Source organism: Cricetulus griseus, chromosome 6 (genome assembly GCF_003668045.3).
Source record: "Cricetulus griseus strain 17A/GY chromosome 6, alternate assembly CriGri-PICRH-1.0, whole genome shotgun sequence".
NCBI lineage: Eukaryota > Metazoa > Chordata > Mammalia > Rodentia > Cricetidae > Cricetulus > Cricetulus griseus.
In genome coordinates, this window is record NC_048599.1 from 104048388 (window position 1) to 104074729 (window position 26342).

The 26342-nt window shown below is 42.8% G+C and overlaps 1 protein-coding gene across 1 annotated transcript in view; it reads right to left on the minus strand.

Annotated features, from left to right (window-relative positions):
• Nucleotides 1-11705: 11705 nt before the first annotated feature.
• The window catches only part of LOC100767807 (cytochrome b reductase 1), a 33330-nt gene continuing 18693 nt past the window's right edge, over nt 11706-26342 (minus strand). The window contains exons 3-4 of the mRNA XM_027420205.2: nt 16301-16455; nt 11706-15598 (exon numbers count right to left, since the gene is read on the minus strand). Coding sequence (XP_027276006.1) covers nt 15295-15598; nt 16301-16455 — 459 coding nt within the window. The 3' untranslated portion in view covers nt 11706-15294. The remainder of the gene's footprint in view (nt 15599-16300; nt 16456-26342) is intronic.

Genomic DNA, 26342 nt, shown 5'->3' on the forward strand with positions numbered 1-26342 from the left:
TTAGCAAACCAAAACCATATGAATTGATGTCTAACCAGATCTGTTGGGCAGAATGCACATCCTCTCCTTTTCTTAGACCTCCCCTAAAGCTTCCATGGGGCTCTCTTTTAAGTTCTGCAAGCCTCTTGTCTGCTGGGAAGGTCCCTTAAAACACTTCTGGGCAGTCAGCAGTTGTATGGTTAACCTCCTGACTTTGCCTCTGGAGTGACCTGGCAGCACCCTGGAATTGATCCACTGGATGCAGCTTCATTTGCTGTGGTAAACAGTTCCCTCTTTGGTTTATTTCCCTTCTCCTGTATTTTACTACAGGCACTGTGGAAAACTAGGCCGTACCTTCCATCTCATTCCGGAAATGATCTCCTCAGATAGGACATCATTTTATTCTCCTTGTGACCATAGGTGACAATGTTGCCAAACTTTTTCTCCTCTGATCACATCCCAGTAACATTTTCCTACAGGAATCCCTGACTAATAAGTGAAGAACAAGGCTAGAAAGATGTCTCAGTAATTGAGAGCACTGGTTCCAGAGGGTCGGAGTTCAGTTCCCAGCACCCACAGCAAGTGGCTCATGGTGGCCTCTACTCAAGTTCCAGGGAATCTGAATTCCCCCTTCTGGCTTCTGTGGGTACTGCACACATGTGGTACACATACATACACTCAGGCTCGCGCACGCTCACGCACACACACACACACACACACACACACACACACACACACTAAATATACAACAACAATAATAATGAAGAGCAATGACGCTTTCACTAACATTTCCTTGAAGACCTTCTAAGTTGTACCTGCCATATTTTCAGTTTTTGTTATGGTTAAAATAACTCAAAACAGCCACACCTGTCTGCTTATGAATCTATAGGTTGGAAGAATTTGAAGGGACTCCTTTCTCTTTTCTCCTCAGAGTTAGCTGGACTGATCAGAGATAGGGTAATATAAGAATGCACACATATCAGTGACGATGTCAGCAGCAATGTTGTCACACAGCAGTCTGTGACTGCTCTGTGTGACTCCTGTTCAAGTTGGCTTCACCAAATGATGAACTGGTTGGGTTCCCAGAACCAGCACCTCAAAAGAAAACCCCAGAATTAGTGTAGTATTTCTGGGTTTGGTGTTGGGTACTTGTAATCCTAGCACTTTCAAGAATGAGGCCAGAGGAGTGCCTTGAGTTTGAGTGTGTGAGTTCAAGGTCAGTCTGGGCTCCCTCACAAAACTGAAACAACATCAACACAAAGAAGTTATAAGTCTTTGTTGACGTTCCTGTTGCTGTGTTAAAATACCTTGGTTAAGGGAGAAAGGGTTTATTTTAGTTCACAGTGCCAGGTTACTGTGCATCCATGGAAGTCACAATAGCAGGAGCTTGAGGGCATATCACATCCACAGTCAAGAACAGCCAGCAGTGCATGTGTGCTAGTGCTCAGCCAGCAATGTGTGTGTCCTAGTGCTCACCCAGCAATGCACATAAGTGCTCAACCAGCAGTCCATGTGTGCTAGTGCTCAGCTAGCAATGCATGTAAGTGCTCAGCCAGCAATACACGCATGCTAGACCTCAGCTCACTCTCTCCTTTTCATTTTAATCCAGAGCCTCACCCAAGAAATGGTGTCATTCACACTTGGGTGTGCCTACCCACCTTGGTTAACCCAATTAAGAAAATGGGGTATGTTCCATGTCCACAGATGAGCTTAATTTATCTCAGTGGTCCTCAACCTTCCTAATTCTGTGACCCTTTGATATAGTTCCTCATGTTGTGGTGACCCCCCCAACCATAAAATTATTTCGTTGCTGCTTCATAACTGTAATTTTTCTAAGGTTATGAATCACATGTAAATATCTGCTTTGCAGGATATCTGATATGTGACCTCTGTGGAAGGGTTGTTTGACACACCCCCAAAAGGGTCTCAACGCACAGGTTGAGAACTGCTGATCTAGATAATTCATTGAGACTCCTTTTGCAGGGAATCCTAAATTCTCAACTGGGTCAAATTGAGACTTAAAACTGACCAGCACACACAGTACTAGATCTATGCCCCTCATTCTTTACAAGTGAATTGCTAGGTTTGGCCCACCTTTAAAGGGAGAGGAATTAAACCTTCATTTTTGATAGGAGATGTGTCAAAAAATTTGAAGGCCCATTTTTGAAAACATTAATAATAAGATAGTCTTATTAGTTATTTTAATTACCATACTTTTTATATAGTAATACTATTAAATAACATTATAATAGAGTGATTGTGGTTCAATATAGTTTTTGCTAGCTTATTTGTTTTTCAAGACAAGGTTTCTCTATGTAGCCCTAACTATCCTAGAACTCCCTCTGTAGACAAGGCTGGCCTCAAAGTCAGAGATCCATCTGCCTCTGCCTCCCAAGTGCTGGGATTTAAGATGTGTGTCACCACTGTCTGCCTTAATATGGTCTTAAACAAAAGAAAACAGTGAAAAATTTTCTGGTTATAAAGCCCGTCCCCCAAAACAAATTAACTAAAAAAAAAATCACTTTTTTTTCTAAATGAGTCATATGACAAATGTATTAGGAGACTAGTCATGTCTAATCCATATTGCACTGATGGTTGATGGAATATGAATTAGACATGACTAATCTCTGCACACACTGGTAGAAGCAGGCTTTGTGGTATAGAGCTAGATTAAGGAAGAAGGTTAAACTAATCTTGGTAGGAGCAGTCCCTGTGGGGAGCTGTCTTCAGGCCATAAATATCTGGGGAGTAAGCTATGGGGGGCATGCTCTGCACACACTGGCATCCATCCACACACGGGCCAGAAGGGAAGGCTTTGCTTTGTTCTTCTGGGTGTGATGCTATTTCCCTTGGCATGACTATATGCTCATGTCAGCAACATGCATTCACTCAAGAGCTCACATACTCAAGGCTTCCTCCGTTCCTTAGATATAAATGTGTGCTACATGCATGTCTGGTGCCTGAGGGGTCAGAAGAAGGCATTGGATCCCTGAGGATTGGAATTACAGGTGGTTGTAAACCACTGTGTGGGTGCTGGGATTCAAACCTGGGTCCTCGGCAAGAACAACAAATGCTCTTAATTGCTGAGCCATCTCTTCAGCCCCAACCACTCTGGATTCTCACAGAATGCAAAAATAGTTCTACTTTAATATCCAAAATAATGAAATTATCCAAAACAATGAAATTCACATGTCTACCTTAAAAACGATGATGGAGTTGAAACTAGAAAAAACTAGCATTATAACTTCTTCCAAGACTCCTGTGCCCTTTTATCTACATTCCATCCTTCCTACCATCTACTCCACTCTCTTTTGGTCTTCTTTCTAAATTTCACACTATACCCACAGTTATACCTGTGTACATATGTACATGTACACATTACAAGCTAACATCAGCATACCAAGAAGAATATACAGCCTTTGCTCTTTATACCCATTTCTGACAAATTTCATGATTTCATCTTTACACCTGAATAAGATTCATTTTCCATGTTGCCACATTTCCATTATCCATTCATCTGTTGATGGATATTTGGGGTGGTTCCATTTCATAAGGTAGTCTTGCAAGGATTATCATTTTCCGGGAAATTATGCTGTGCTGTGGGTGAGGACAGGCCAGCCGCAAGGTCCCTGGAGCCAGAGGAGAGATTGGTCTTTGGTCTTTGGGGAAGATGCTTTCCTTCATCCTGGAGATGTGGTCACAGCTAACTTGTACCTGCAAATCTCCAGGCTCTTGTTTCATCTTTTCCACAAATTGTGACATGGCTAGAGGCAAGGAGGAGACAGGCACAATTTCTTCCTTTCTAGATTTGGCCAGAACTAAACAAATCTATTTCCCCTGACAATTCCTAGATTTTGAAGAGATAAAGTCACTAACCTGAGGCTTCAGTCACCTCAGCTTCATCTTCCAGATGAAGAAGTCACACCTTGAGAGAGACCCTGAAGTTTCCACATCAGTGGTGAAATCACCTTGGGACCATAGAGTGACTGCACTGTAAATGTTTAATTGTAGAATATGTACTATGCAATCTCCAAACCACTGCGATGCGACGATACACTATTTATTATCTCAACTGGCATTTCTTTTTTGATACAAGAAGAGAAGAAATCAGGCATTTCGTTTATTTTATATAGTGAAGCATCGGATTTATTTTGCTTTAAGTATTTGTGCAACAAATCAAACTGGCATAATGGCCAGGAACATCTGACTTTGGCTCTCCGTGAAAATCTGTGTATTCCTGTCCGTACACAGTGACCTTTCACCTGACTAGTCCTATATTTGCCTAGGACAACTACCAGAGATCTCTGACATAAGATGACACTGAGTTCTTAGGTCTCTCAAAAAGGGAGTGCTCACCCAGTTTTGCGCAAAGGTTTGGGGATTGTAACTATGGATCTCTACTGCAGTAGATCTGTTTTCTTTGTGAATGTGTCATGTTTCTTGGATGCTCTTCATCATGCCACACACAGGCATGTTTGCAAATAAGTGACGAGGTTGCAACCTCATGTAAGCAGTTTGCTTTCCAGTTGAGTGTCACCCAAAGCCCTTGAATCACCTTCTTGAGCGCTTTGTCATCCAATGAGGGACAGCAATTGATTTCACAGAATTGTCATTGTGCAACCAGGAAGCACAATCAAATTAGAATATTCCAGAAACAGAACAGATCAAACCATTGTGCCTAGCAAAGAATATAAATATCTTCTGAGGAACATAAAAATAGCTTCCCCTGACGCTATTGTATCCTTTCTGTCTGTGTTTAACTCACGCTGCTTTTCCCATGGAGCCAAACACCAGCCTGTACAGATCCTGGCTGGCATCCTCACCTTTGTCAGAGCTTGTGACTTAGTCATTGTGCACAAACCAAACCTTGAGGAATAAAGCCACTCAGTGTGTTGTTTCCCTTGGCAGCAGTGATGGCAAACTCATAAATATTACTTCATTTGGACTAAAGAATGACGAATGTACATTCAGAGGACATAGCATTCAGACAGCCTGTAGGTATTGGCCACCTGGAACTGTGGGTTATCTCCAGGGCTTTCACTCAGAGTTCCTTACTTCATTCCCTTCCTCCACACTGTTCAGGGCCAAGTGGTGTCTTTTCTGGTTCATCTTTTCTTTAGAAATGAGATGTATTTGTATTGTCTTCAGCAATATGTATGTATGCATGTTTGTATGGGGGTGTGTACACATGTCTGTGGGGGGTGCACATGCATGCAGGTGTCTCAGCAGTTGGAGGTGTCAGGTCCCCTGGAGCTGGAGTTACAAGCAGTTGTGAGTGGCCTGACAAGGGTGCTGGAATCAAACTCGGGTCACCTGAAGGAGCAACACATGCTTTTGACAGCTGGCTATCTCTCTATTCCCTGTTCTGATCTGTCTTCGATGAACTACTTAGTTTGTTTCCTACTGTTTGGGGGAGTAAGAGGGTTGAGATAAGGTCTTTCTCTGTTGCACAGGTTGATCCCAAACTAGTGGCAATCCTCTTGCCACTGAGATCCTCAGCGTGCACCACCACACCTGACTAAAACTTATCCTTTATTCTGTTATGGCCTCTCTTGTCAGCCTTCCTAAGCCCCACTGACCTTCTTCCTGAGGGCCCTCGAGAACACAAGTACCACTTCACTTGTGAGCTATGAGAATTCTACATCATTCTGTTTAAGGAAGGAAATGGGGGGTAAATAAGGTTCAATGGTCAATTAAGTGTGGCTTTAGTATTCTAGCATGAGCCTAGCTGAGTGACTGTGAGCTGACCTGTGCACACAGAAGATCCTCAAGAACTAACTGCTAAAAGGATAAAGAAGGGCCTGGTTTTGTAGAGGATGGAGAAATTGAGTGGCTTGTCCAGAGTTACACCTCAAGACCATTATATTGTCCTTATGAGAATCCAGGTCTTCCTGCCTGGCTCATTCTCATGATGTTATGCCTTCTAGGTTTCAGTACTTGGCATCAGCTTTGGGTGATTGTGAATGTTTATGCCTCTGGGGGACTGGGCAGCTAGCATGCCTGCAAAGCAGGCTGTCCTAGGAGCTAGGCTAGGTCTGACTGAGTGAGGCGTTTCTCTTTCCTGATATTAAGAAAGCATTGCTTTTGTTGGAAACTATTCTCTTCCATTTCTTGTAAGATTAGACTAGACAAAGACTAGGATCATGTCAATTAGGCAGATGAAAATACATACTGTAAAGTACTTGTGGATATTTTTGTAGCATAAAAGCAATAAATAAATTAAGGCATTGTAGTATGTGCCTGTAAACCCAGCATTCAGGAAACTGAGGCATGAGGGTCATGTGTTTGAGGCCAGCTATGCAGTAAGACTCTATCTCAAAACAAAACAGTAATAAATGTTAATTATAGAAAATATAGATATAATGGGGCATTTAAATTTTCCGTTATTTTACTCTGCCCCAAAGATTACAGTTGTTCATTAATTATTTGTTATATTTGATTGCTTATTATGTATGTGTGTATGAGAGAGAGAGATAGAGAGACAGAGACAGAGAAAGATCTCAAGATCTCCCCAGCCCCCATCTTGCTCTACATACATCTTAAATGGAATGATCTCCAGTAGGGGAAATAGTAGGACTGGGACACAGATACAGGAGAGGGTAAGGAGACTAGGGAAAGACACTGTGATGCAGGCAGAGAGGATTTAGTTAACTTTAGGGCCACTCCCATAGCTTGTTGTCCATTCCAGAACAGCTCTGGCTGCCTCACACTAGTTTCTCTCCCTCACCTTACTTCCTGTCTCTCTTGCTATGCTAGTCTTCTTATCTTGGTTAATTGTGCATGAACATTCAACAAATGTATAGCTGGTAAATCTGCAAGTTCAAATCTCAACAAGTGTAGAAGTCAAGTGTTATGATTAAAGTCTCTTTATTCAAGAAAACACGAGGACAAAACACAGGCCAGAGCTAGGTTATAGAACCCAGCAAGCATGGCCAAAACAAAAGGGGCCAGGGTCCCCACATGCAGCCCCTTAAGAAGCTCCCTTACGTCACCCTGGCTTTCCTTCACCACGCCCTTATGGGCGAGTCCCAGGTCCACCTGGTCCTTCTCCCAGGACTATTGGGTGGGGCTAGGGTGTCTCCCTACAGTCAGGGAAGAGAAACAAGGAGCTGCCAGGTCTACCCTGGTGAGGCTGGGTAATGCTGGGACCTGGGTTCTGCCACCCCGAGGAACAACACTTCACCAAGAGCAAAGGAGAGGCAGAGACACAGAAAGCTTTTCCTGGCCAATATCTATGGATCCCCATGTCAGAGGGCAAGTTGGTCTTAGCAAGATAAAAGTGGGGTGGGATATTTGAGTACGTCTTACGAGATTCTGGACTGATTAAAATTACAATATTTGAAGACAGAGACTAGAGAGACTAGTCCTAAACCTGGAACTTAGAATAATCTATTTGCCATGCCATGGCCTGGTGGGTAAGACTCCTCGCCATTGGGTTTGTGTCCTAGCACCACGTGAAAAGCTGAAGGTACCAATGTGCTTGCCTATAACCCCACTACTGTGGGTCAGACACTGGGGAATTACTATCAGCCTAGCTCCAGGTTGTGAGAAATCCTGGCTCAGAAGAACAAGGCAGAGTGACAAGGCAGAACACCTGACAGCCTCCCCTGGCCTCCCCTCCAAGTATCATATGTGTGCACCAGTACACACACACACACACACACACACACACACACACACACACACGCATCTCACACACACACACACACACACACACACGCATCTCACACACACACACACACACACACACACACACACACGCGCGCGCACGCGCGCGCGCATCACACACATGCATAATCATAAGAAAAAAAGATAATTTGCTCTGCCAACCAACATGACATGCTAAAATGGTGTGATATTCACTGCTGCTCTAAGCCATACGTGTCCTTTCTGAAGTAATCACAATATTAGTTTCACTGAATCTTTTTCTTGTCACTGCTAAGAAACGCCATGACCAAGGCAACTTTTATAAAAGAAAACATTTAATTGGGGCTCACATAGAGTTTCAGCGGTTTAGTCCATTATCATCACGGTGGGGAACATGGCTGGGGAGAAGGAGCTGAGAGCTCTACACTCTGATTCATAGGCAGAGAGAGAGTGAGACTGACTCTGGCACAGGCTTCTGAAACCTCAGATCCCACCCAGAGTGACTCGCTTCCTCCAACAAGGCCGCAGCTACTCCAATAAGGCCGTGCCTCCTGTCCTTCCAATCCTTTCAAATAGTGCCACGCTCTGGTGTTTAAGCATTCAAATATATGAGCTTAGATAGGAGAGAAAAAAAGATGGTGGAACAGAGCAGCACACATGGCAGAGAGAAGCAGAAATAGAGACGTGGCATTACAACAGGTTAGGGAGTGTGGCCACAGCAGACAAAGGATCATGCCGTTGCCAAGTAGAGCTGGTCCTCTGGCCACCGCTGAGCCTGCCTCATCCAGTCATCACCCACTAGGTTGATGCTACTGCTTGGCCTACAGGTCCAACTGTTGCTGCCGCTTGCCCTGCTGGGAGGAAGAGAGCGTGTGGGCGTGGCCAGGGCGGCCCGCAACTAGAGCAAGATGAGGTCTAACAGCGTGGAGCTCGCGCAGGTCCTGCACTAGGGAGTACTGCCTAACCGCAGGATCACCCTAGCTCGGAGCAACAACGAGATATCCGAGATGAAGAAAGATTCATTTTTTGGATTAAGTCTCCTCGAAAGACTTTCGTGATCCACGTGGCTGCCAGAAACCATGTTGACGTGGTCCATGATCCATGCTGCTGCCGCCGGCTGCCAAGGTCAGGGAAGTTTCTTTTGCGGTGGTGTCTGTGAATGCAGACTCATAACAAACAGAATGAGAGACATCGAAGGTTTCTGTAACAACCTCTTCCCTCCCACACACACACACACACACACACACACACACACACACACACACACACACACACAAATAAAAGAGGGGGGATAGTTCAGATATGAAGTTATTGAAGAGAGTCCTTAAAAAATTGTGATAAAGATGCTGAAATGTAGATGGCTTCTGGCAGGGGTAGGATGCAGATGGGAAAGGACCCATCTTTTTTTTTTTAGGCCGGCCACTGGGAGTTTGACCATGCTCCAGAGTATATGGGCAACACAAATTGGACTTGGTAGGTTTGTTTGTTTCTGTTTTTTGTTTTCTGGAGGGCCAAGGGTGGCAGGGTGGACCTGGAAGGAATGGGAAGTGAGTGCCATCAGGGTACATTGTATGAAATTCCAAAAAAATCAATAAAAATACTATGTTGGGGAAAAATAAATATCCGAGCTTACAGGGGATGTATCCAAGCCACCACAGTGTTTTCTGTCTCTTTTTCCTTCTGCTTCACCTTCTTGCCTTTCGCAAGGGAGTGAAAATGAAAACCATCCTGTCTCATGATAGCTTCTGGGATACGACCTGTATGTTTTCCTCAAGTGGATATGAGGTAACACCACGCAGCTGTTTACTCCTGAGAGGTGCAGGCTGAAGTTTCTGGATGAAGCTGTGTTGTGTCTGTGACTGGACTTCAGAGCTGAGGCGGCAGGGACAGGGAAAGAAAAAGAGAGGAGGGAAATACAGCAACAGCAAACGTTGAATCCGACAGAGAGCATGTGTTCCTTCCGCCAGTCTTTCTACTTGTCTCACAGGGTTTGTTTGTTTGTTTGTTTGTTTGTTTGTTTTGTTTTTCGAGACAGGATTTCTCTGCGGCTTTGGAGGCTGTCCTGGAACTCACTCTGTAGACCAGGTTGGTCTTGAACTCACAGAGATTCCCCTGCCTCTGCCTCCCGAGTGCTGGTAATTAAAGGTGTGCACCACCACCACTCGGCTTGTCTCACAGTTTTAATTTTAAATTAAACGTTGAGAAAATTGAATGGCTTGCTTCCTGTAGATCAAGTACCCAAATGGCCAGAAATAAACTTCTCAGAGGCCATGTTAAAAATGCCTTTACCTCGTAGTGAGGTATTTAGTTCTGTGCACCTATTTCCCTGTGAGCTGGCTTTGTCTGTGTTCTGTACCGATTCTTCTACGAGGAATTGTCCCTTGTTCAGCCATTGAAGCTCCAGTGGGCTGACATCTGTAAGCCTAGGCAACAGTTGTTTAGCATTCTGTTGCCTGTGTCTACCTTACAATGGAAGTCAGACTCTCACCTGATCCTGCAAGATGTTTAAAGTCAGCCCTCTTTCCCAGGCAGCAGGTTTGATGAGAACTAAATTAGGTAATAAACGAGGTCTGTGGCTCAGCTAGAAGTTGGAAGGTCACCCCGAGCAGTGCTGTTTGGATCAGCTTTTCTCCAAGCAAAGCAATACAATCATTCTCCAGCCATTAAAACAAAAAGCTCTCCGGACTGGAGAGATGACTCCGCAATCCAGAGTGAGCATTGATCTGGCAGAGGAGCCAAGGTCGGTCCCCAGTGCCCACCTCAGGCAGCTCAGTTTTCTGTAACTCAGATCCAGGGGACCCAACTCTTCTGGCTTCCTGCATTCATGTGCACAGTCCTACACACACACACACACACACACACACACACACACACACACACACACACACACGTACGTACGTACGCACAATTAAAAATAATAAAGATAAATAAAAGAAAATTTCTGTTAAAATAAATAAAACAAAAATATTTCGTGTTTCCCAAATTGACAAACCAAGATTGACAGTACAAGAACTTTAAATTCTGCACATAAACTCCACTTGGCCCTTATCCAACATATATGTGAGGTAGACTCCAAGCAACTCATCCAAGACTAAAATAAGAGAGTTCACCCACTGCTTAGTAACTGCCTATTAGAGCAGTGGTTCTCAACCTTGGTAACGTTGTGACCCTCTAATACAGTTCCTCATGCTGTGGTAACCCCCACCCATAAAGTTATTTCATTGTTACTTCAGAACTATAATTTTGCTACTGTTATGAATTGTAATGTAAATATCTGATATGTGACCCCAAAGGGGTCTTGACCCACAGGCTGAGAACCACTGCTTTAGGGGCAAGCAACAGAACCTAGAGTCTCTTCAAGTTTCTATTCATGATATTCAAAATGCAAGGTAAACTGGTAGATAAACTAAAAAGGAGCTAGATGCAGTCCATTATCAAGTGAAAAGGCCATCAATAGGAATCCATTTTGAAATGATCCAGGCATTGATGGAACTGGAGAGATGGCTCAGCCCCTAAGAGCACATACTGCTGCTGCAGAAGACCTCCTTGAAATAAATAGTAAACACGAAGTCTCCAGACAGAGAGGGACCTTGAAACACCAGAAAGTAGTGACCTCAGCAAGAGCAAAGATACGGGATGAAGTCAACAGATTTTCTTCTAATGTTGGCTTTTTCAAGGTTTCTTCACTAGTACCAAGAATTATAAATAGCTCACACCCCCCACACAGACACAAAGGCATACAATTATTCAAAAATATTTTTTAAAGTTACAATGAGCAGTTATTTAACAAGCACTGCATTGGATAGATTTGTTTGTGCTTTTCTTCCCATTTACTGGCAGGGTCTGCAGCACCCTACCACATTGCCATGGGCTCCAACTCAGATCCTGCGCGGAAAGGAATGACATGGGTTTGACAGTCTCACTACCTCCAGCATCATAGAAAGACAGGTACTCAGAGTGTATAGAAAAAGCTCACCGTAACCCAATTGAAAAACAACTAAAAAATAAATTATGAAAAAGAAACTTCAAGAAAAATGATTATAACCACTACCCCAGGACAAACAGACAACACACACAAAAAGCTTAAAAGTCGCTTTTTATTGCTATATTAAAGGTCAAGAAAAATAGATGCATATATTCCCTAAAAATTATAAAATAGTCAAGATAATACTTTTCCATCAATGTCCTGAGATACAAGGACAAATTTATAGATAGAATTATTTCCCACTTAAAGTGTTCAGGTAGCTAGCCCATAGATGAAGAACAGTCATTTTCTCCTCTACATTACTTTTAGACCTAGAAGTTATAGTAGTTTCCTGTTGAAGTTACAAAAAAAAAAAAGATGGACATCTAAAGCTAAATAATCCATCACATTACAAGTAAAGTTGGCATAAGGCATAACTTCCTCCTTTGCATTTCCCATGTGAAGCCATGGTCAATGAATGTGCACTGGGACTTCCAGCTCCGTAGGGAAGAAAGCTTAATTAAAATGAGACATACAATTTATGCTGTTGTCCTTTAGAAAACAGAAACTACTTGTCACCAGTCCTTAAAAAGTATGCTTGCCTTAATCTATCATTCCATTCTAAGTGCACAGATTCAAAGAAAACCGCACTGCTAACGGGGAGAAAGTGCAGTGGAGGGTGGGCTTGGTTTGACAGGAGCACAGGAAAGCTGTATGCTTTTGATGACATTAATTCAACATAGTATATTCAATTTCTCGCCAAGCTCTGGGAAAGAGAAGGCTTTCATGTTGACATAGATCAGTGTTGAAATAAAGCTTTCTTTCCTGAAATTAGATTATGGGGTAAGCCAAGCCAGATAATCTCTGTAGAGGATACAAGCTATAATTATTTGGGGAGGTTTCAATCACTGTTTGGAATTGATACCCAAGGCTCTCTTCTCCCCTATTCTTTGCAGACTTTTTAATGTGATATTTTTGGGGGGAGATGCTTTAGGCAGGAAACATCGGCTTTTGAAAGATAAAGGTATAATTATCATTGTAATAAAGAGCCCATTAAAAGAAGAGTCTCAAATAGAAAGATCTTTCCGATACATTGTGCTATGCATCCTTTCATAAAAGCTGGAGAAGAAAGAAAAGAAGTACCTATAATATTACCCTCACATTAGCCCACTTGAGAGAAAATAGAGGGCTGAAATGAGGGGTGCTCTAATACTTGCAATGGAGCTATTATAGTGCCACATAATTAGCCTTGCACTGATAGCCTCTGTGGGCCTATGAGGAAAGGAAAGGTAGCCATGATTCTTGGGGCTCAGTTGTGAGCCTCCTATTCTCCCCCCAAAATAACCCCAGGATTTGGCCCAGTTTTTTATGGTGAGTCATCATTTAGCAAACTGTTTGGTGTAAGCATGCAATTACTCTTACTTAGCACACATAGGATCTTTATTTATTTATTGGACTTCTGAGATAGGTATCATGTATCCCAGGCTGGCCTGAACTCTCTATCTAGCTGAAGAGTGACCTTGAGTTGGTCCCTCATAGTCCTTCTGATGCTGTTAACTGATTTTGGAAATAGAATTAATTAAATAAGAAGAAAGCAATGATGCATTGAGGGAATTCTGAATTGTTATGAAGTTTAAGAGTTCTGATAGACTGAGTTGTACAGTCTTTGGAAATAACCATATTTCTGTTTTGTTTTTTGAGACAGGGTTTCTCTGTGAAACAGCCCTGGCTGTCCTGGAACTCATTCTGTAGACCAGGCTGGCCTTGAATTCAGAGATCCACCTGACTCTGCCTCCTGAGTGTGGAATCACTGGAACGACACCTGGCTATGAAAATAATCATATTACCTTAAAGGATTTTCACTACATATCAGTATATTTTGCTGTAAACTATAAGTTTTTTTCTCCGCATTGAAATTCTTGTGTTTTGTTTTGTCTTTGTTTTTTATTTAAAAGACAGAGCTGTGCTAAGACGTGGTAGCTGGTGGCTGGTGGCTGGTGGCTGGTGGCTGGTGGCACATGCCTGTAATCCAGCATTTGGAGAGTGAAGGCAAGAAAGGCTACATGTTCAAGTCACCTTTGGTTACACAAAGAGGAAGGCCAACTTGGGTTTCTAGAGACTCCATCAAAAACCCAAGAGAAGGGTTCACTATGATGCCTAGGCTGGCTTTGAACTGATCCTTGAACATTAGTTTCTCAAGCAGCCGGAACTATAGGCTCACATATCCATGCCCAAGTGTTTAAATTAGAAAACAGAGAGAAAAAAAATCTACCAATCTCCATGAATCGTCATTTCCCCAGTTACTACTGCAGGTTTTCCTCAGAGCTGAGACAGAAGTCTGGTCACTGAATCTCAGTCCTCTACTAAGAACAAAAATCAGGAAAGAAACTGCCTATGGCCCCCGGGAAAGACAGCAGCTAAGACTGTGAGGAACGAACACTCAATGTTGAAGGCTGTGCCTGTCCTAGCCCAGATCTTCTTATCAGCAAGACAGATAGATGCTCTGTTAAGATTAAAAGGACATCGAGGCAGGCTTTGGCTTGCTGGCAGTGGCTGAGGCCCCAAGGTCTTCATATAAGACTTTATGGCGCCTTTCCCACCCTGTAAAGGGTCCCCTTGGAAGAGGACCAAGGGCAAGGCAGCGTCCTGTAACAACTCCACTCAGCGGCTTTATTCAGGGGTGGAGCACAGTGCTGCCAAGAAGTATAAATGGGAAAGGAGCATAGTGAAATGTAGGATCACAGACAGGGGAGCCAGACTGCTGGGATCTGAATGTCAGTTCCATCAGCTTAAGAGTTATGTGATGTTGGGCCAAGTTACTAACCTTTCCAAGCTTCAGATCTCTCACTTAAAAACGGGGCTAGTAACAGTACCTGTCTACAGCGTCTGTCTGGAGACTGAAGGAGCTAGTTTATTTGTAAAGTGCCTAGTAGGAGAGTGCTGGCACATAGTAAGAGCCAGGGCAGCACTTTGGAAAATAAAACAGAAACTTGATAGAAAGTGTTCGTCACGGTGTGTGGATGCAAAGCTTGAGCGCAGGCGTGTTTGCATTGCTTGAAGTTCAGCTGAACTGTGAAGTAACCAGCTCCTGGGAGTCTAGGCACTGGGCTGTGTGTAAGAAAATCTTCCAGGTCTCACCAGAGATCTCTTTAGCTGTCTTTGACCCAGCAACTGCTCCAAAACACCCTCATGAATACACTCATGTTCAGGGCCCAGGTGAGCCCTAATTAGCTGGAGAGGGATCAGAGGCCACCATGAGGAAAAGGGAACTAATTATTTTCCTAAAGTGCCGCTCCCCCCCCCCAAGTTTTACTCACAACAGTTGTGTGGCATAAGGATCCAAACATTGTTCCAGGTATTTGTGATCTTATTTTAAAAGTTAGGACTGGTTCTACCTCGTTCTGAAATTGCTGAATTAATGGGGCATAGCCAGAAGCCAAGGGTGAGCTCAGCAAACAAGCCGCTGGCAGGTGCATCCAATGCTCGGGTGCTCAAGAATACACAGGAAACAATCACAACTTACATTGATCATGTCCTTTTACATTTGGCAAGCTCACAGGCCTCACAATATAATCGCTCTCAGGAAATCCTCCCTGGTGACCACAATATATATTGGCACTATGAACCCAAATTGCCTATGACTAGGCAGGAGAAGCTGAATGGTAGGTCTGACTTTGGAAGAGAAGTTAACATGGCTGTCCATGTCACATGGTGGATCTCTGGCCAGCATCATCAAGGCTGCCAAGGGTTCTTTTCCTGGCTGCCCCCTCGGTGCTTAACTCTGCTTCTGCTGAGTCTGGGCTGTGGCTGGAGCTTATTGCCATGGTGCCTTGCATTCCCTCTGCGCCTCCATTTGGCTGAAGAAGGATAGAGCCGGGTTCTCTGGGACGTTTCCACTGTGGTCTGGTGACAATCCAGAAGATGAGGGCTCCAAATACCAGAATCAGAAGGCCCAGGGTATTTGTGAAAACACCCTCTGGTGGGAATGAATGGTATGAAGGATTTTTCCTATGAAGAAAGAGAAAGTGGACCCAGTTACGAGCACACAGCATACACTGAATCCACCTGCTCACAGTGAACCATGGTACAGATTCAACATAAATGTCCTTATAGCACAGCATTAAAGAGACATGTAGGTTATACTGTGATTCACACTGTAGAATACTCTAAAATTCCAAGTAAGAAAAGAATACGTATAGCACTTAGGATACCTCATGTCACTTAAAACCTGGAAGAAGGTACAAACAAAAATGTATACATACTATAATTACAATTAGCTTAAAAATATACACCCCCAAAAGATGAATGCACAGCTCATAACCCCGATAATTCTGTTTTTAGTCATTACTATATTTATGGGATGATAAATTGTATTTAAAAATTTAAACTTAAAATTTTAATAATAAAATGACTATTTATGGAGCTAATGAGATGGCCCAACAGTTAAAAGCATTGCTGCTCTTTGAGAAGACCCAAGTTTGTTTCCCAGCACCCACATGGCTTCTCACAACAGCCTATAACCCCAGTTCCAGGGGATCTAATGCCCTCTTCTGGCCTCAGAGAGCACAGCATGTGTGTAGTAGACACACTCATGCAAGCAAAAAAATAAAAGTAAATCTTTTGAAATAGCTATCTATATTATGTTTCCCCAGTGAATAAATACTTAACATTTTCTAGCTTAAGTATTAAGAAAGAAGGCTACAGACTTACAGGACAAAAAACAGCTTCTCTGTCACTCCCATGAGGACTGTAGCAATCACTGTTCCGAAGAGGAGAAGTCCAGAATATACATGTATGGGCATGACGACGGCCCGGAGAGACAGTGGAGCCCATGGAAGCAGAAAGATCAAAAAGCCTAGGACAAGCTGAATACCAGAGCACAATGGTTATTATCATTTAATGTCAGCTTTAAGTTATTCTTCTAGCTGGGTGTAGTGATGCACGCCTTCAATCCCAGCACTCAGGAGGCAGAGGCAGAACCAAGGGGTAGAAAACAAACAGCAAACTTCTCTATGCATAGTTCCAACATCAAACGGTAGCAGCTAGAATAATCTTTGTCTCAGATATCCTTCTAGAAAGTGTGTGTGTGTGTGTGTGTGTGTGTGTGTGTGTGTGTGTGTGTGTGTGTATGCGAGTGTGTGCACTGGGGTGGGGTGGGGAGTGGGGGTAGAGGGTGTCTCCCCAGGTTGGCCTCAAGCTTTCAATCCTCCTGCCTCAACCTCAACTTTTCAAGTGGTAGGACTTAGTGTGCCCAGTTTACACAGCTGATGTTTTTAAATGTATACATGGACACTTCATTTTTTTCCTTAAAGTGAATCTTGAAGATCAGCAGATACTTTCATTTCAACATATTTGTATAGTTTAATTATTTAATACTTAAAGGATATAGCAATTTGTTTACTAGGTATGAAGGGAAATATGTTTCTTTTTGTTGTTGTTTTGTTTTTCCTTTCCCCTAAAACCAAACACAGGACACATAGCTCAGTCTGGTCAGCCTACAAAGATGATGCCAGGCATGATGTCATGACCTTTGATCCCAGCACCTACAGGCAGAGGCCGTCAAATCTCTGAGTCCAAGCAAGTTCCAGGACAGCCAGGGCTACGTAGAGAGCCCTTGTCTCAAAAACCAAAACCAGAAAGAAAGAAAGAAACTGACAATGTGTTTCACAAGGAAGAACAAATGATGCCCCAGTTAGTTTCCTCAGTAACTAAGTCTGCGGTGGGTTGCTTCTTTACAGAGACGGGTGAGATCCCTGCACACACTGGTCTGTTCCACCTCCACACTTCTGTTAGTTTGGTTCCAGCTCCTGCCCAGTAAGTATTCTCCTCTCTTCAAGAAAATAAAAGATAATGTAGTTGCTATCCAATTATTGAACTTATTGTATTTAAAAGCACCTTTTTTTTTCAAGTACTGATTTAGGATTTACATGTCTAATCAAAAAGTAAAAAATAGAGAAGATTTAAGAGAACACTAGTGTAATAGTTCCTTTCTCCTGGTACACAGCATGGGAAGTCCGAGGGGGGGTGGGCAGTACAGAGGCTGGAGCCGGGTGGTCCAAAGCCCTGAGAACTTAGAGTTCTTGTAGTTTGCATTGTGATGGATGGAGAGCTTTTCATGTGCTGTGGGCATATCTCACTGTTCACTTAATATCCTAACATCTGAATATGCTGAAAATGGCCCAAAGCATGTCTTGTTGCTATTTCAAAATATTCCCACAACTCCTTCAGTGACTCTATTAGTATCAAAAGGCAAACTTCCCCACAGCCAACAGCCACCGTGTGCTTTCTGAGTGTGGAACTATATTATAGTTCAGCTCAATGAAAGCTAGGAATTTTGTACAGTAGTTCTCTGAAACACAACTTTGTATCTTTTTTTTTTTTTTTTTGCGACCTCCTGGTGAAACACATAGTCCTTACATTCTCATTTTTTTTGACCATTTTTACTCTATGATTTGTTTGTTTGTTTGTTTGTTTTTGAGACAGGATTTCTCTGTGTAGCTTTGGAGCCTATCCTGGAATTCACTCTGTAGACCAGTCTGGCCTCGAACTCACAGAGATTCGCCTGCCTCTGCCTCCCGAGTGCTGGAATTAAAGGTGTAAGCCACCACTGCCAGGTTACTCGAGGATCCTTAATGTTATCTCATTGATCTTTGTGAGTTCCAAGCCAGTCTCATCTACAGAGAGAGTTCCAGAATAGTCAGGGCTACATAGTAGTGGGATCCTGTCATGAAAAACAAAAACAAAAAAGTCTTATACACATAAATCACAAAAGAAACAAAATAACATAGAGTAGTCTATTTGCATTTGACAAATTCAAAGAAAATACTTCATTATCTATTCTATCTTGGTGAGTTCAAAGTCTTGTTCCTAATTTGTTTCCTATTCTAATTTGCATTATCAAATTATCTTTTAATGTCTTTCAACCTTTACACTTTACATACATGTCTCATTTTTCTTGTGGCTTATCATGTGTATATGTTTGTTTTGTTTTTCATTACAGGGTCTCACTATGTAGCCCTTGTTGTCCTGGAACTAGATCTGTAGACAAGGCTGGCCTCAAACTCACAGAAGTCCTCCTGCTTCTGCCTCCCAAATGCTGAGAGCACAAAAGTCAGTGATGTGTCTGTCATAATCCTGGAGAACGTAATGATTTCAGTAGGCAGGAAGTCAGGCATTTGCTTACAAAATCTTTCAGCAATTTAAATCTTATTTTTTGCTTTTAAAGAAGTTAGTCAACAAAAGAAAATTACTTTTCAAAGGATAGGGGGAGTGTTATGGACGGCTTAGCTTTGTTGAAAGTGTTTCAAGATGAGATGATACAAACTTACAATTTGTGACAATTCACAGTACTCTTTATTTCCTTTTAACCATCTCAGTCTTGCCACCTTACAAGTGAAGACAGCAGTTTATAACCTAGTGGACTCAAAAACTCAAGATCTTCTGTCCCAAAGCCAACAGCTTCCAAAGTGTGATTACAGAAAACATGACCAGGAGAGCTTAAGCCTCAAGTGCCTAAGAGATGCTCTTAAGGCAATGCCTGAGCCCTACACAGGCCTGCTAGGTCAGACTTTCTAGATGCCAGACATCTGTGTGTGAACAGGATATTCTGGTGACTTATGTACGTTCAAATTTGAAGACCACAATCCAGAGAGGAGAATCATCACTGTGGACACAGTTTTTCACACAATGGGAGGTAAGGAAAAGTAAAATCTAAAAATGTATTGCTTAGAGATGAAAGTGAAACAAAATGTGATCTTATCCTGTTTTTTTTGTTTGTTTGTTTGTTTGTTTGTTTAGTTTTTGGTTTTTCGAGACAGGGTTTCTCTGTGTAACAGCCCTAGCTGTCCTGGAACTCGCTCTGTAGACCAAGCTGGCCTTGAACTCACAGAGATCCACCTGCTCTGCCTCCCAAGTGGTGGGATTAAAGGTGTGTGCCACCACTGCTTGACCTTAATTGTGTTTTAAAATGAAACCTCTAGGATGCTGGAAAGATGACTCGGCAGGTAAGAGCACTGTCTACTCTCGGAGAGGACCCAGATTTGGTTTTCAGTACCCACAAGGTGACTCACGGTCATCCTCAGCTCCAGTTCCATGGGATCTGGTGCTCTCTTCCTGCTTCTAAGGGTACCACTTACCCACACAGTGCACTTACATAAATACAGACAAAATACTCATACATATAAAATAAAAATAAATCTAAAAAAATATATTTCTTTATGTATGTAGGCATAACAAAAGCCCAAAGGTACTAAAGTCAAATGTAATCATGGCTTTAGATTTGTCATTATCAGTGATTTTTGTCTTTCTTTTATATTTTTCTACATTTAATAAGTTTTTAAAGTAACGTATGGTTTTCTGTGGTGGTATGGAGGAGGTGTGTGACCAGGGTCAGGCTTTGAGGTTTCAAAAGACTATCACCATTTTCAGTCTCTTCTCCCTACCTCCACTCTCCCCCTTTCTCCCTCCTACTTTCAGATCAAGATGTAAGCTCTCAGCTGTCCCTGCCTTCATGTCTTTGCTCTGCCATCATGGACAGTAACATTTGAAACTGTAGCTCAAACTAAACACTCTCTTTTGTAAGTCATCTTGACTATGGTGTCATATCACAATAGAAAACTAAGGCTCTGCTATAATTAGATAATAAAGGTTTACTTTTATATATCCTGTTTTAGACAGTTGAGCTTTTCTCAGTTAGCTATTACTCTCTTTAAATATATGAATATCCCCATTGTGCTAGCTTATCCTACCTTAAGAAATAGATGTGTTAGCCCAAGCTGACCTTGAAACTCATTAAGCAGCTGAGAATGACTTTGAATTTCTAATCCTCCTGCCTTAAAGTCCCAAATGCTGGGGTTACAGGCCTGTGTCTCTGTGCCCTACTGAAACAGGTGTCTTAAAAAAAAAAGTATATGTGAACTTTGAGACATTTTTAAAAAGCTTTTATTGCAAAAGTCATTCATGAGAGCAAGGCACAGATATATGGCTAGCTTTCACGTCAGATATAGTTTGCTTTGTGGGAGGTAGGGATTGGATCTAACGATTCAATTTAATTACTGATTACATGAAAGCTTTCCCTACCTCTCCTTCACCTTTTGGCTATCCTACATATGCACTCACGCCTTCGTTTTTCAGAAATTTGGAAACCTTTGTTATGACCTGCAAGCTGTCTTGAGTGCTAGGTCTGCTATACAAGATGAACCAGCTTCCTGTGTTCCTGGTACTCACTGCGCTTGCGTAGGGCTTGCTATAACATAGCCAGGTGTGGTGGCACATGCCTGGAATCCTAGCACTTGGGAAGCTGAGGCAGGAGAATGACACCAAGTTTCCAGACAAAGATGGACTCCATAATAAGACTTTATCTTTCAAACAGGAGGCAGTGTGTTTGTGTGCGTAAGTGTGTGTGTGTGTGCTGGAGTGATGGCTCAGTGGCTGAGAGCATTTGGTGATCTTGTAGAGGACCCAGGTTAGTTTTCTTAGCACTTATATAGCAGCTCACAAGCTCCTCTAATTCCAATTACTAGGAATCTGACACCCTCTTCTGGCTCCAAGAGCAACAAGGATGCACATGGTATTCATACATACATGCGGGCAAACACTCATACATGAACTAAAAATAAATAAATCTTTCTTTAAAATCCTACCGTCATGTCTAATCTTGTGTTATCCATTGATTGTTCTCAAGCGTGAGCATACACCCGAATGACCTGGGAAAATCATTTTGGTCCCCAATCCCGTGGATTCTGAGTCGATCTGGATGGAAGCTGAGAACCCATGTTTCTCATTTCCCTGGAGACACCAATGCTACTACTGCCCTAGTGACCAGGCTTTGAGAAATTCTGGCTTACTTCATATCCAAGTTATGTTTTTTACATGCAAGAGCAAAATGACACTTTGCTTTCAAGGTGAAAAATTCTAACCAACATATGAAAAGCATGCCCATGGATGTCCATAAAGCAGATTATGGTCACTGAAATGGCTGATCTGCCTCTGGCTGATATCCTACAGCTCCCTGCTACTCCACCTTTCCATCAAATATCCCTGACAACACCCCAGCCTGGCTCAGCCCTAACCGTGGCTACTAGGACCAAAGGCAAGATGGCACCCAGGGAGGGTGCATCAATGGAAACTCCTGGTTGAGAGAAGCTCAGCCCTCCTGTCTGCTCCACCAACCAGACCTCCGTTCATGCTATCCTCCTCAATGATCATTTTCTCTTGGCAGGCCAGGAGCTGCTTCCGAGAAGAGCTTCGGTGTGCTGCCAGCACACCAAACAAGCGTCTCAACCCGAGGACTCCTCCCTTTCTTCAGTGACAGTGAAGCTGGTGTGGCATCTCTGATTTTCCAGCTGGTCTCCAACCTGCCTCCTGCGTTTAGATTATTGTGTCTTTCCAGTCCCCACACACTCTCCTTTTCTAGCGGGATCCTGTCAGTATTTTTGCATGCCAAAACTTCTCTAATGAAAAGCAGAAGAAAAAACCCACACAAATATTCCCCAAATCTCCAAATACCAACTTCGCTCGTGGTACTGCTCAGTGACTGCCCACATTGCCCGCGGTCTTCCTACTCCACTCACCCAAAGGGCCTGGCAGAGCTTTTCTGCTTCCTCTTCAATCCACCACTACAGCCTTGCTTCTGCCCTCCAAGGTCATCACTGACTTCCTACCACCAGTCCTGATGGACAATTTCCAAATCATGTCTGCAGATCTTCCCTCAAGTCCTTGAAGGCTCCCCAGGGTCCTCTTCTCAGTCACCCACTGGCTCTCATCCTTTCAATCACTTTCTTCCCAAATCTACTCTTTCACACCCTAAATATCATTGAGATCTAGCCACTGTCCTTCACTGCTACTATCACAGCTCTGTGCCAATTTATCCCTTGTCTGAACCCCAGAATGCCATCCACTAGACTTCCTATATGGATGCCTTGACATCTGCCAATTCATGTCCCATACCCTTTGGCAGCCTCGCCTCCTTCTTCTTCCTCAAATACAGCAAACTCTTCACACAGGCTAGAAGATGCTCTGGGCTTTCAACCCTAGGACTGTGACCCAGGTCTCAGTGGAACCTCCTTGCCCCTTTTTCATCAGAGTACTCTCTGAGAACACTTGGAACACACCACCTACCAAATACTCAGTTACCCGGCTCTCTCCAAAAACATCACAAACACAGAGAATCTGCCTCTCCGAACCCGTGTTTGTCTTCTGGAATGATGCTTAGGAAGGTACTTCATTGTAACAGATATTTAACTTTGCTAAATAAATGAATTTCATTGACATAAAATGCACGTTCTTGACCATGAAGAAGATACCATGACCCCTAGTAAACATGAAAGCTGACATTTTCAGATCACAAAAGAGCCTGCCACATGTTTACACTCTAGTGACAACAGCTAACATATTTCATTGTGCTCCACCCAGGGATGAGCCTTTTCAAGCATGATTTGCTTTTGATTCCTGTGACTTTGTGAAGGATCATAAGCCTTACTTCTGTAGGTGAAAAGTAACTCACCTAAGGTGACCACCTACCACAAATGTAGGCATTGTGTCAAACAGGTCTCACCTACATGGTGGCATGTAGTCCCAGTATTTGAGAGGCTGAGGCAGGCTGATCTCTATGAGTTATCCCAGTCTATATAGGGAGTTCCAGGCCAGCCAGAGCTACACAATGAGACCCTGTCTAAAAACAAACAAAAACCAAAAACTAAAACCCAAATAAATAATAAGAAACAAAACAAACAAACAAATGAGCAAGCAACAAATAGAGGTCTCCCTAACTGCAAATCCTGTGTTTGTAAACACTGCATGTCCTTTGTATGTGAGCAAGGAAGAAGATACCAGTCAATGTCCCTTGCTCTAAACAAAACCAAGAAGTGTTGTGAAACCAAATTTCTGAGAAGTCCAGAGACCACAGAGGAAAAAGAACTAAGAATCCAGATATTTCACAGCACAGAGAATGTCCAGATGATCAAATACATTTTCAGTTCACTGTTTAAAAATTTAATCTACTGATGCCATTGATTATATTAATGGATTAAAGAAGAGAAATAATGTTTATGTCAACAGAGAAAAAGCATGCAATAAAACTCCAGATTCACTCCTGATATACAAAGAGTAATGAAAGGTTCTTACAAAACAGCGATAGGAGATGGAAAGCAAATATACTCCACAGTGAACTCTCAGAAACATCCTTCCCAAAACAGGAATCAAGGATTCTTATCTCTTATTCCATACACTTCTACATACTTGCTGAACATTCCCCAGACTGTCCTGTACTGTCTAGGATGTAGAGACAGGAACATGTGACAGAGCTGCCATTGCAGATAGGTGGCAAGAGCAGGGAAAGAGTCATGGAAAGATGCTGTGAAAATAATCCATATGGAGAAAAAAAGAAGGGGGAATACAAAATCACAGCACATTCTACAGCAGATTCCAGATGGGGATGGAGGGTGGTGGTGCATGCCAGCAAACTCAGCACTTGGAGACTGGGGCAGCAATTTGAGTTCAAGACCAACCTGGGCTACATGGTAAGACTCAGAAAACAAAACAAACAACAGAGAGAGGGAGAGAGAGAGAGAGAGAATGGAAGGAAGGAGAATGTTTCGATGCAAGTTAGGATGGGGAAGTGGGGAAGGTGGGGACTTAATAATAAAATCATAGAAAGAAAACAAAATTGAAAAACTGTAACACTACATGGAATATGATTCACTTGGCTGCATTGCAACCAAGAATTTCTACTTATCAAAAGAGAGAGAAGAAAAGTTCACGATTCAAATTGGAAGAAGTTACAGCAACACATCTCAATAAAAAGGAAGCCGATTCAGAATCCTTGTAAGTCCTTAAAGAAATGCAGACCTATTTTTTTTATGGACAAAAGAAACAAACAGGTATTAGACAATGAATAAAGTATTAGAATCACAAAAGACATCTTTTATTTTTTTATTTAGAATCTAAAGTTGTGTGTGTGTGTGTGTGTGTGTGTGTGTGTGTGTGTGTGTGTAGATGTGCCTTGGTTGTGGGGTGTGGAGGTCAGAGAACAACTTGTAAGAGTCAATTCTCCCTTCTATCTTGTAGGTCCTTGGAATCAAACTTAGTTGTCAGTCTTAGCAGAACATTCCTGTATTTGCTGAGCATCTCACTGGCCCAAAGACATTCTTTTATATTTACTGGTTTGTTAGAAATTAAGAGTTTGAAGAGGAGGCAAGAGGATTGTGAGTTTGAGACTAGCCTGCACTACATAGTGGGATCTTGTCTCCAAAAAAAAGGTGAGGGGTGTTAGGGGCTGGAGATGTAGCTCAGTTAGTAGAGTGCTTGCCTAGTGAGTTGGTTAATTTTCAACTTGTCACAAATTAGTCATCTGGAAAGAGGAAACCTCACTTGAGGAATTGCTGCCTTCAGACTGCCTACAGGCAAGGGGGTGTTTTCTTGATTAATGATTGATGTGGGAAGGCCCTGCCCACTGTATTTACACCACACCTTGGCAGGAGATCTTGAATGATATAAGAAAGCAAGCTGATGGGTGCTGGAGAGATGGTTCAGAGGTTAAGAGCACTGGCTCCTCTTCCAGAGGACCCAGGTTCAATTCCCGGTACCCACATGGCAGCTCACAACTGTCTGTAACTCCAGTTCCAGAGGATCTGACACCCTCACACAGATGCATAGGCAGGCAAACCGCCAATGCATGTAAAATAAAAACATGTAAGTTAAATTTTAAACAGCAAACTGAATAGGCCAAAGAGAGAAAACAGGAAACAGTTTACCATGATGGTCTTTACATCAGTCTCTGCTTCCAGGTTTCTGCTCTGAGGCCCTGCCCTGCCCTCACTTTCCTTGATAGTAAATAGACATCATCACAGTGATGGAAAAACTAGGACATCTCACATACACAAAGCCCTGGGATACCTCCCAGTACCACATAAATGGGGTACGGTGGTACACACCTTTGATCCCAGCACTTGGGAGGTGGTGGCAGTAGAATCAGGAGTTTGATCATCCTCCGCCACATGGTAAGTTGGAGATCAGCTTGGTCTCATGTTACAGACAAACAAACAAAAAGCCTAGATGGCAGCTAACGGACACAATACTGTTGAATTAGTTGCCCTAAAAAATGCTGTGGGCTAAAGAGGTGGCTCACTGATTAAGAGCATCTGCTCTTGCTAAAACCTGTGTTTGGTCTCCAGCACCCATATGGTGACTCACAGCCACCCATAACTCCAGTTCCAGGACATCTGATGCCCCTTTCTGGCCTCCAAGGGCACCAGTCATCCTTGTAGTGCACATACATACATGCAGGCAAAACACTCATACATGTAAATTTTTTTTTAAAAATTAATTTTACAAAACATGAACTTGGAATATAGTATGAAACATTTTAAAAGGCTCGATTAAAGAGGTCAAATGAATGCAGTAGTTACTTTTCTGTTGCGGTGATGATATACAATGAACAAAGCAACTTATATAGTGAGGAAGAGTTCGTTTTGGCTAAGAGTTCCAGAGGGTTAAGAGTTCATTCCATCATGATGGGTAGGCAAAGCAGGAAGAGACAGGAATGGTAGCAGGAACAGGAAGCTGACAGCCGCCACCTTCAAAACAACTGCAGAGCAGGGAGAGTAAGCTAGATGTGGTGGGAGGCCTTTGCTCTCGAAGCCTGTCCCCAGTGAAACACTTCCTTCTACAGACAGGGCTATCCTCCAGCAAGGCTGCGCCACCTAAACCCCACCCCCCCAAATGCCAGCTGGGGACCAAGTATTCAGGTGCCCAA